At 43.3% G+C, this 12,300-nt stretch overlaps 1 protein-coding gene across 1 annotated transcript; it reads left to right on the forward strand.

Moving 5' to 3' along the window:
- The first annotated feature begins 377 nt into the window (after nucleotides 1-377).
- On the forward strand, nucleotides 378-9,531 carry ATP5MG (ATP synthase membrane subunit g). The gene is made up of 3 exons (XM_033207014.1): nucleotides 378-700; nucleotides 6,943-7,103; nucleotides 9,330-9,531. The coding sequence occupies exons 1-3, from the start codon at nucleotides 649-651 to the stop codon at nucleotides 9,426-9,428; spliced, it is 312 nt and encodes a 103-aa protein (XP_033062905.1). The 5' UTR covers nucleotides 378-648; the 3' UTR covers nucleotides 9,429-9,531.
- The last annotated feature ends 2,769 nt before the right edge of the window (nucleotides 9,532-12,300 follow it).

Raw genomic sequence — 12,300 nt, forward strand, 5'->3', positions numbered from 1 at the left:
CACGACAATCGCTGGAACCCGGGGAACGGAGGTTGCAATGAGCCGAAGTCGTGCCACTGCACTTTGGCCTGGGCGACAGAAAGACTGTCTCAAATAAAAAGGGCTATTATGGGTTAAGCCTAACAGGTTGTGTGGTGCTTGCTCGGCCCCTAACTTTGTATGTTTGGCCTTGGACCCTCTCTACCTCTGTACAACGATCGTGTGGGACTAGAAGAATCTCAGCGAATGCTTCTGCAGCACCGACTTCATAGGTTCTCAGAAACGCAGCTACAGCACCAGACGCGAAATAGCGGAGATCGGCGCCAAGAAAAGCACTGAAGGTTCAGGGCGCATGCGCATTTGCGCTCCTTGCCGGGTTTCCGGACCTCTGCTAGTGGCTGCCCAACAAAATGCCTGCTTCTCTGCGGAATCCCACTGTTCTTCACATGCTCTCTAATATCATCTTTTCATATCCACTTTCTCTTCCATGTTGAAAAAAGTAAGTGGACAGACTGGATTCTACAAAGATCTTTGGACATTTAAATATCCTCGACCGGCGCGAAAAGAGGCGGCCTGACCTTGGAAGTGGGATGGGGTCCTGCAACGGGTCCTTCCGGCGAGTGACATTCAGCCGGCCGTTGCGTCCGACGGACTTTGCATCCCAGCACCATGGCCCAATTTGTCCGTAACCTTGTGGAGAAGACCCCGGCTCTGGTGAACGGTGAGCGCGATGTGAGACCGCCGAGGTGGGCACACGGGCGGCAGGGAGGCCTGCGATGGCCTGAGAGGAAGAAGCGGGAGGCGAAGACCCAAGGGGCCTGCGGGTGCCGGGGCGGGATGGCCTGCAGGTGGAGGAAGCAGGAAGGTTGGCGACTCTCCTCTAGGCTTCCGCTCGCCTCACCTGCAAATTGGGTTCTCTACACAATCTAGAAGTTCCTGAAATCCAGCCACCACCGGAAGAGAGGTAGTGTGAAGGATGCCCGGCGTTGCCCTGCAGCTCCGCCATTACGCCCCCTGAGATCGCTAAGGGCAGGAATATAGAGGGCATGGCTCTGTTAGGAGAGCTAAGAAAAGGAAGGGCAGAAACGTGTGAAAGTACATCAATTCGGCGTCATCACATGGTGTGGTTGTCAGTGGAGTATTTGGAAGTCAACAGAAATGTCGACTTTGCTTTCTGTCCTAGACGGATTCTAAGATACTTCCACTTTAATCCGAGGGAAATTTTAGGTAGAAATGGGCTTCATGGATGAGTATCCGTGCCCCGAGAAACATAGAACGGGATCCGTATAAACGGTAATCCTTGTTATTACAGCTTAGCATTCGTGGAATTTTTTTCGGCTTGAAGAGCCTCACTGGTAGACCGCTGTATTTCATAACAACCCTGAATAATCACAGCCTCTGAGTACTAGTTTATTTGGCCAGTAAATATTTCAGTTGTCTTCTCAGTGGCAGGCTATTCATTTTATTGGTGAAGCGAGATAAGATAAATTGACGTGAGGTTTTCCTAAATGTGCTGTATTCCAGTAAGTGACTGAAGGTCGGATCTCTAACTTTCGCCCAGATTTCTGAAATGTGAATAGAAAGCAGAACTTCAAAAAAAAAAAAAGTAATACTTTTTAGCCTCTTTTGCTGTGTTTGAGTTTGATTTGGGTATTTTCTTTTTCTTTCTTTCTTTTTTTTTTTTTTTTTTTCCTTTTTCCTAGAAGACAGGGACTCTCACTCTGTCGCCCAGCTTGGAGTGCTGTCGCAGATCACAGCTCACTGCAGCCTCTGCCTCCCAGACTCAAGCGATCCTCCCACCTCGGCCTCCTGAGTAGCTGGGATCACAGGCGCGCCACCACACCTGGTTAATTTTTGTATGTTTTAAAAGACGGGATTTCACCATGTTGCCTAGGCTAGTCTCTTAACTCCTGGGCTCAAGGGATCCTCCCGCCTCGGCCTCCCAAAGTGCTGGAGTTACAGGCGTGAGCCACAGTGCCAGCCTGGTATTTTATCCATTCTATCCTCCCTTCCCTCCATCACCAGCCAAACTATGAGTTATTGAAGGCTCTCCTGCAGAACCTCACAGCCTACTAGTGAAACATTTTACACATTTTCCCAAAGAATTTCTTAAGCTTGCAAGAAAATCTTTTACTTTACTAAGATTGTTATCTGTCATAGAGCTCTACAATTTTATATTAATCAAAAGAGATGGCCCTGCGGCGGTGGCTCATGCCTGTAATCTCAGCACTTTGAGAGGCCGAGGCAGGCAGATCACTTGAGGGCAGGAGTTCGAGACCAGCCTGGCCAACATGGTGAAACCCCATCTCTACTAAAAATACCACCAGGCCTGGTGGTGGACGCCTGTAATCGCAGCTACTTGGGAGGTGGAGGCAGGAGAATCGCTTGAACCCAGGAGGCGGAGGTTGCAGTGAGTGGAGATCACACCACTGCATGCCAGCCTGGGAGACAAAGCGAGGCTCAGTCTCAAAAAAAAGCCTGGACACCGTAGCTTACGCCTGTAGTCCCAGCACTGCGACGCCAAGGCGGGTGGATCACCTGAGGTCAGGAGTTCGACACCAGCCTCACCAACATGGTGAAACCTCATCTCTACTAAAACAGAAATTAGCCAGGTGTGGTGGCGGGCTCCTGTAATCCCAGCTACTCGGAAAGCTGAGGTAGGAAAATCTCTTTAATCCAGGAGGCAGAGGTTGCAGTGAGCCAAGATCGCGCCACTGCACTCCAGCCTGGCGACAGAGGAGACTCCGTCTCAAAAAAAAAAAAAAAAAAAAAAAAAACAAAAAAAAAGGATTGGAGGCTTCACTCTGGACTTCGTGGATGATTTAAGGCACAATTCTCAATATTTCAAGTGGATTTTTTTTCTGGTGTGGCTTTCACATTTTTTAGGTGGCGCATATTAAGGAATTGCAATCTAGTTTTTATGATAAAATCTAAAAAGAAAAGTAACACCAAGGTAATTTTTTTGTTATGAAATATATAAACCCTTCCCTCTGTTATTGTAAATAATTGAAAGATAACTTGTTATTCTTCCAAAAGTACTTAGAAAGGAGGACTCAGCTGGGCTGAAATGTTAACGTGGAAATACACTTTGCTTTATAACATATACAGGCTAGTGTATTAAATGTGAATGTTGGCCGGGCGCGGTGGCTCAAGCCTGTAATCCCAGCACTTTGGGAGGCCGAGACGGGCAGATCACGAGGTCAGGAGATCGAGACCATCCTGGCTAACATGGTGAAACCCCGTCTCTACTAAAAATTTAAAAAACTAGCCGGGCAAGGTGGTGGGCGCCTGTAGTCCCAGCTACTCAGGAGGCTGAGGCAGGAGAATGGCGTGAACCTGGGAGGCGGAGCTTGCAGTGAGCTGAGATCCGGCCACTGCACTCCAGCCTGGGCGACAGAGCGAGACTCTGTCTCAAAAAAAAAAAAAAAAAAAAAGTGAATGTTAAATATTTAATAAAAATTACTGACTATATCTGTTAATTCCCCTGGGGGCCAAAGAAGCTTATGGAAATAAGTAAATTTATCATCAGGCTTGCCTAGGAATCATAGAGTCTGATTTTTTTTTCCCCTTAACTGTAGACTTTATTTCTATTTCAGTAGTTTTTCCAGTAATCTTCCCATTCTAGGATCCAATCCAGTGTACCACATTGCATTTAGTTTCTGGGTCTTTCCAACTTCCTTTGGTCCAGGACAGTTTCCCAGTCTTCCTTCATCTTTCCTGACCTTGACAGTTTTAAGGTATCTAGGTATCTTGTCTGTCTAGGTATCTGTCTAGGTATCCTGAAGAATTTCCCCAATCTGGATTTGTCTAGTGTTTTTCTCATGCTTAGTCTAGAACTATGGATTTTGAGGAAATATCACAGTGATGAGATGCCCTAATCACGTGTCAGGAGGTATATGATATTCATGTGACATCTCTGGTGATACAAGCTTTCATCACTTGGTTATAGGTTCCTCCACTGTAAAGTTACTGTTTTTCTCTCTGTGTTCTATTCTTTAGAAGCAAATAACTAAGCCTATCTCATAAAGGCAGGGTGTGATTACAGTGGGGGATTCCATCTCCTGTAGGAAGGAATATCTACATAAATTAAATAGAATTCTTCTGTGAGAAAGATTTGTCTCTTCTCCGTTTATTTATCCAGTCACTTATTGTATGGACTTGTACATTCATTTCATACTTTGTATATCAAATACTGTATTATTGCTCAAATTATTTCACCCTTGGCTATTTGGGAGCTCTTTCAGGTTAGCACCTCTGTCCCTTTGACATGCTGCCTCCCTTTCTGATACTACAAGATGCTTCAGATTTATATTGTATTTTCCCTGTCCCAGCCTTAGAATCAGCCATTTCGCCAAGGAACCTTAATTCCTTTTATTGGACAATAGAATTGAGAAACTAAGGTCTGGGTGCTGTTTATGTTCCTTGCTACTAGAACATCACTACTTCTAGGTCCTCTCAATTGACAGAGATATAGATAGGTATCCGTATAGATGTGTGTATATGCATACTAACCCATGTATATGCATGCATATATGTATATATAATTATTTCTGAGTCTATCAGTCTGTGTATATATTAAGCTAAACCTGAATCCAACTCTAACCTAGTACCGTGGGGTTTATTCTTGCTTCTTTTCTTGCTTACCTGTAACATTACTCAACCTCCGCTGAGAAACCTAGCTCCCATCATCTACCATTCATTATGTTTTATCTCTTGTATACATGTAAAGCAGTTTCAAACTCTTTAACCTGTATCCCCTAAGAAACAAATTTACCACCTAAAATAGTGTTTATGTACAGTAAACTGATTCTTTTTTTTTTAAAGGATGAAATGTCTGTGTGTTGGAGATAATATTGACAATTGGTTGACTGTTCCACAAGACTGTACTTTTTTTTATTGTCCCATCTTACAGGCATTGGCAGTTCTATTTGGAACCATCTCTTAGAGCTTTGTGTCTGCTTGAAGGTATGCCCATATCCTTGGCCGGGCACGGTGGCTCACACCTGTAATCCCAGCACTTTGGGAGGCCGAGACGGGCGGATCACAAGGTCAGGAGATCGAGGCCATCCTGACTAACACGGTGAAACCCCATCTCTACTAAAAATACAAAAAAAAAAGGCCGGGCGCGGTGGCTCAAGCCTGTAATCCCAGCACTTTGGGAGGCCGAGACGGGCGGATCACGAGGTCAGGAGATCGAGACCATCCTGGCGAACACGGTGAAACCCCGTCTCTACTAAAAAAAATACAAAAAACTGGCCGGGCGCGGTGGCTCAAGCCTGTAATCCCAGCACTTTGGGAGGCCGAGACGGGCGGATCACGAGGTCAGGAGATCGAGACCATCCTGACTAACACAGTGAAACCCCGTCTCTACTAAAAATACAAAAAAAAAAAAAAACTAGCCGGGCGAGGTGGCGGACGCCTGTAGTCCCAGCTACTCGGGAGGCTGAGGCAGGAGAATGGCGTAAACCCAGGAGGCGGAGCTTGCAGTGAGCTGAGATCCGGCCACTGCACTCCAGCCCGGGCGACAGAGCAAGACTCCATCTCCAAAAAAAAAAAAAAAACAAACAAAAAAAAAAATTAGCCCCGGGCGAGGTGGCGGGCGCCTGTAGTCCCAGCTACTCATGAGGCTGAGGCAGGAGAATGGCGTGAACCTGGGAGGCGGAACTTGCAGTGAGCCGAGATCGCAGCACTGCACTCCAGCCTGGGCGATAGAGCGAGACTCCACCTCAGAAAAAAAAAAAAAGGTATGCCCGTATCCCCAAACACAGAAGATGAGGGAGACAGTAATTCAGAAATACTCAAATGGAGGCCATTAATACAAGGAAAACACCAAGAGCCTTGGGTCATCTGTCTTTGAACAGTAGACACTTTATGGGCCTTCATGCTATTTTTATTACGTTTCTCTTGTAATTTTTGAAACAAAGTCTCATTCTGTCCCCCAGACTGGAGTGTCATGGTGAGATCTTGGTTCACTGCAACCTCTGGCTCCCCTGTCCAAGCAATTCTTGTGCCTCAGCCTCCCGAGTAGCTGGGACTACAGGCGCACACCACCATGCCCAGCTAATTTTTACAGTTTTAGTAGAGACAGGGTTTCACCATGTTGGGCAGGATGGTCTCAAATTCCTGGCCACAAGTGATCTACGCGCCTTGGCCTCCCAAAGTGCTGGGTTTACAGGCATGAGCACTGCACCTAGCCTCTCTTATAATTTTTTAAATAAAAAATGTCTTCCTCTTTCTGAAATCACTACTACATTCTCACAACTACCCTGGTTGTTAATGGTCTCTTCTCTTGAAATAGTGAATACCTTGAGGAATTCCAGCTTGGTAATAGATTCTAGTTTGGGCTCTTAACGATACATGTAGGTTTTACTTTTATTATTTGTGATGTCTTTGAAAGAGGAGCAGCTGTTCTTTTGTCAAGAGAAAGATTTAATCCAGCACATATTGATGACAATACCAAAATGGGTACCAGTTGTTTTAATTCCATCTGAACTTGTATATAATATTATAACTTTCCATCTTGTTCTTAAGAGTGCCATTCCAAATCCTTCATCCCTTTCTTCGCCTTTTTCTTCAAATTTACTTATCTCTCTACCAAGAAAATATGAATAAATTGACTGTTCTCTTGTTTCTAAATCCAACTTCTGGCATCTTTACAGTTAGCTAGATTTGCCATTCATAAATGAAGTACAGTACTAGCTGGCCACTAGTGAAGTACTGGCATAATCGAATGTGCTTATAGCATCCTGCCTGATTGAACACCCCTGTGGCACAGGTGTTCTGCATCTTTAAAAGCCTCTTGTTACCAGGGAGCAGCTTTGACTTTTCACACCGGGTGCACATTTGGTACAAACAGTGAATGAAGGTGATGCATGAATAAATATTTGTGTCCAGCCCACACATCTGCTTCTTTCGGTCTCTAGTGAGTTCATCCTGGTTTTTTTGTTTTGTTTTGTTTTCCAGCTGCTGTGACTTACTCGAAGCCTCGATTGGCCACATTTTGGTACTACGCCAAGGTTGAGCTGGTTCCTCCCACCCCTGCTGAGATCCCTAGAGCTATTCAGAGCCTGAAAAAAATAGTCAATAGTGCTCAGACTGGTAGCTTCAAACAGCTCACAGTTAAGGTAACCATGGGCTAAATGAAAACGGATGTGCATAACAGAAAATGTCTTCCCTTGGGATTTTTCTGATTGTTTTGATTAATATATATGTTTCCAATGTGGCTGAATCCAACATAATGAGGAAAAAAATTCTGACTGCTGAGGAAGATACTTACTTTTCTAATTTTGTTACCTGGGTAGAAATAATTAGCCCATTTTATGTCTTAGTTTTCTAACAGTCTTAAACCTAGCAAAAAAGTGACTATTTTTATTGGGAAATTTTTTTTTTCCTTTCCTATATTAGACAGTATACTAAAATATGATGGCTTGCTTTGCTGAGTCTGTACTTTTTTCATCTGTAGTCCTGAGATTGTCCCCAGTTCAGCCAAAACATCTCTTGAACTATGTCACAGTCAGGAAGCTAACACTTCTTATATGTAAGATAAAAATACCAAACCTGGGTTATTGAATTGTGTGAAGATAAAATCTAAAAACTGGGCCGGGCGCGGTGGCTCACACCTGTAATCCCAGCACTTTGGGAGGCCGAGACAGGCAGATCACGAGGTCAGGAGATCGAGACCATCCTGGCTAACACCGTGAAACCCCATCTCTACTAAAAATACAAAAAAAAAAAACTAGCCAGGCGAGGTGGCGGGCGCCTGTAGTCCCAGCTACTCGGGAGGCTGAGGCAGGAGAATGGCATAAACCCGGGAGGCGGAGCTTGCAGTGACCTGAGATCCGGCCACTGCACTCCAGCCTGGGCAACAGAGCGAGACTCCGTCTCAAAAAAAAAAAAAAAAATCTAAAAACTCTAAGAATTGGAACTTGTGGCCACGTGCAGTCACTTCCTGCCTATAATCCCAGTACTTTGGGAGTCCAAAGTAAGTAGGAGGATCGCTTGAGGCCAGGAGTTCAAGACCAGCCCAGACAACATAGCAAGGCCCTATCTCTACCCAAAATAGTGAAAAAAATGTGCCAGGTGTGGTGGCATGCACCTGTAGTCCCAACTACTTGGGAGGCTGAGGCGAGAGGATCGCTTGAGCCCAGGAGTTAGAGGAGGCAGTGAGCTATGATTGTGTCACTGCCTGGGTGACAGAGTGAGACCCTGTCTCTTAAGGAAAAAAGGCCGGACCTGGTGGCTCACACCTGTAATCCCAGCACTTCGGGAGGCCGAGGCGGGCAGATCATGAGGTCAGGAGATCGAGACCATCCTGGCTAATACAGTGAAACCCCGTCTCTACTGAAAATACAAAAAATTAGCCAGGCGTGGTGGTGGACGCCTGTAGTCCCAGCTCCTCGGGAGGCTGAGGCAGGAGAATGGTATGAACCTGGGAGGCAGAGTTTGCAGTGAGCCGAGATCGCACCACTGCACGCCAGCCTGGGTAACAGAGTGAGACTCCATCTCAAAAAAAAAAAAAAAAGGAAGAAAAGAACTGGAACTTGGATTTTATTTGTATGATCCAAGCACAGAGTACAAAAAGCTTAAATGATTGCAATTTTAGAGCCTACATCCTGGGAAGTATGGTTGTTTTTCAGAAGACTTCCATAAACTTCTGGTCTAATTTGATGGGGAAAATTCACTTCCAGAAGTACTGAAAGGAAAAGGTCCAGTTTTGTTATGGAAAGTTATTTTTTCAACTAGAATTTCAAGATCCATATTCTAGCTCCATGTATTAATAACAGTGCTTTCCTGAACCAGATGTGTATATTTCTCCTTGGGGCAGTAAAATGTTGATATGAATACCAGATACTTAGTCAGAGTTAAGTCAAATACTAAATGAATAAAAATGAGGTCTAAAGGGGGAAGACAGCACTTCATCTTTCAGCAGATTTTCTTTTGCCAGACAAAAATGTCTATTTAGAGACTCGGCCTTCCTAGAGCCATCCTTTCATATGAATGCCCTATCTAAATGCACCAGCTATATCCAGGATGTGGGTTGTTTTAGGGCCCATAAAGTGTCTCATAAACTTATAATGAAAGGGTTAAGTCAGTTCAGGTCTGTAAAGAATGCTTTGAAAGAATTTATAAGCTCTAACTACTTACCTTACAAAATTGAAAGTTCAAGGGTTCTCAGCAGTTGAACAAAAGTAATGTTAGGAATTCTCAACTTTGACTAAAACTGCCTTCTAGTTTGAATAGTGTCTTTATGTTCTTTGTCTCCTTAATTCTGGAAAAGAATGGTTTCAAATATATATATATATATATATATATAAATAAAGATACCTTAAAATGTATGCTTCTTTTTTCAGGAAGCTGTGCTGAATGGTTTGGTGGCCACTGAGGTGTTGATGTGGTTTTATGTTGGAGAGATCATAGGCAAGCGTGGCATCATTGGCTATGATGTTTGAAGACCAATCTTTAACATCTGGTTATATTTGATTTATTATTTGAGTGTTGTTGGACCATGTGTGATCAGACTGCTATCTGAATAAAATAAGATTTGTCAAAACAGTGTTTTTTCCATCAAATACTCCATGAAAGGTCACACTTTCTCTTGATATTAAGCTGGGTTGTCTTTAAACAACTCTAAATGCACATCTGTTTAGCCCAAAATTAGAAAAGATGTGTGTGGCGATATTAACCTGGTACATGAATATATGGGAATAACATGTTAATTTAAAGGTTTGGAATATATATATTTAAGCTTTATTTCCAGAACAGTGAGGGTTAGGTCTTGGGAAAACTAGAACTTGCCACAGTAGGAGAAATGGTAGTACCATATGCCAGTGATAGAGATGAATCATGTCAGTAGTTAGAAAGAGTAACATTTCAACTGTTTCTCTTTGCTAAAATCACAGAAAGACCCTATTAACAACATCTATGTCTGTAAAAATGTTAGAGTACTTGTCATCTTGAATATAGCCTCCCCCAGAGAGAACAGGGTGGTATTCTCAGTATGTATCTTTCTAACATCTTTAACAGTAGCACAGAGCCCTACATTAGAAATCTGATTTTGATGTGTGTTATTCGTTTGTCTGGTTTTACTGCCTTTGCAGAAACAAAATGCCCTACAGATATTTAAACAAGGTAATAATTTAGCATCTTCCCGGGATCTAAATAGTATATTACATCCTGAAGTAAATGAAATGATTGGTATTAGTCTGTCTTCTGGAGCGATTTTATTGGGTACGTAGGAGAGATTGATCATTCCTTGGCTTTTCCCGGGGATCTTAAAATCCTTAATTGACTCACTGGTACTTTCCTAAATCCACTGTTATTCCTGCAGCCACAGCAAAACATACAATACCAACTGATGATAACCAAAAGGTGGTTGCATATTTATTATAAAAGCATTATGGCTCACAATATAGTATTATTAATCCTTTAATAGTGTTGAACCTTTATCCAGTCAATCCCAAATTTACCCACTGCATTTAGAACACTGCTATTTTAGCCTAATAAACGGCACAGCTTATCTAAGTGATAGGCAAGAAAGTTCCCATAGAGACTACCACGCTGCTAAAATGTGAAGTAATGCCTAACTTACTCCTGCAATAAACAGGTGGTCAAAACTGAAACGGCCTCTTTTCAAAAAGTGCTCAAAAAGACTGATATGAGAATGGCAGTCAGTTTCTTTTTCATACAGTGCATGATTATTCAAATTAACCGAAAAAAAACAAGGTAGGAGATCAGCTAGTACTAGTTAAAACCTACAGACACCTAGTTGATTAATGATATGTAATGTGATTGTTTATAACACCACTGTCACACCAGAAGGTCCTCAAAATAAACATTTGCTACTCACTTCACTGCAACTTCCTCTTTTGCCATACAGAACACCTCTGGTCTCCCCTGTGGCTAATAGTGCATGTACAGAATTTTCTTAGGTTAAAAAATAGCAGTGAGCTCCTTGAAGTGACCACTTGACTTCACCAGGCTTGTTTCTCTATTTTTTTTTTTTTTGTCCTCATGAACCCCAAATGTCTTCTAACAGAACTACTGAGGCTTTCACTGAATTTGTGTGCTGCCAAGTGTTTGTCATTGGCAAACTCGGTGTTTATTGTGCACCTCCTAAGTGTAGGCACAATTAAAATGGCAGAAACATTCAGGAACAAGACTGTTACCTGTTTCACAGAGTTTGATCTGTTAAGACAGGTAATTAGGCATGCAATTACTATAAGATGTGAGAAGTACTGTAATGAGGGAAGGGGAAGGTATGCTTGAAAGGCTAATCCAGGGCTGGGCGCAGTGGTTCACGCATGGAATCCCACCACTTTGGAAGGCTGAGATGGGCAGATAATGAGGTCAGGAGTTTGAGACCAGCCTGGCCAATATAGTGAAACCCTGCCTCTACTAAAAATACAAAAATTAGCCAGGTGTGGTGACGTGCACCTGTAGTCCCAGCTACTCGGGAGGCTGAGGCAGGAGAATCACTTGAACCCAGGAGGTGGAGGTTGCAATGAGCCAAGATCACGCCACTGCACTCCAGCCTGGGCAACAGAGTGGGACTCGTCGCAAAAAAAAAAAAAAAAAGGAAGGCTAACCCAGATGAGAAGGAGGTTCAAGAGAAGTTGTCAGAGACAATAGTAACTATATAAACCAGGAAAGTAAGTTAGCCAAGAAGAATGGAGCAAGGTATGCTGGGCGGGTGAAACAACCTGTGCAAAAGCTATTGTCAGAAAAAGTGTAGTACACTGATGATCTGAGAGTGTAAGTGTGGCCACATTGCCAGGCAGAGGAGGGCACTGAGAGGTAAAGCCAGAGATGGTGGGGACCAGATTGTATTTTATACCTGTTAAGGCTTGGACTTCTTTAAGGACAATGAATGGAAAGCCATTGAAAGATTTTGACAAGGCACAGTCCTGCCCTGAAGTAACTTGTGTGGTCTAACATCAGCAGGTAATTTCAGTTCCATGTAACAAAAGCCAGAATAGAAACCTGCAAACTTGCGTAGGGTTCATGTAACAGTGCATGTGGTCCTGCAATTTTCTCAGTATGTAAAAGTAGAAGTAAGTACTCATTTAGTAGTAGGCATCACGAGGAGAGAACATAATGGTTAAGTCAAAGCTAGTTATACGAATATTTGTCACTGTGGTCCAAAGGTTTATTCCTAAGGAAACTGCTATCTATATGTAAGTAAATGAGGCTTTTTGTTGAGGCTTTCATCATTTCAAAACTAATGTGGCCAGGCGCAGTGGCTCACGCCTGTAATCCCAGCACTTTGGGAGGCTGAGGTGGGCAGATCACGAGGTCAAGATATCAAGACCATCCTGGCCAACA

This window comes from Trachypithecus francoisi, unplaced genomic scaffold, assembly GCF_009764315.1.
Source record: "Trachypithecus francoisi isolate TF-2019V2 unplaced genomic scaffold, Tfra_2.0 Lachesis_group8, whole genome shotgun sequence".
In the NCBI taxonomy this organism is placed as follows: Eukaryota; Metazoa; Chordata; class Mammalia; order Primates; family Cercopithecidae; genus Trachypithecus; species Trachypithecus francoisi.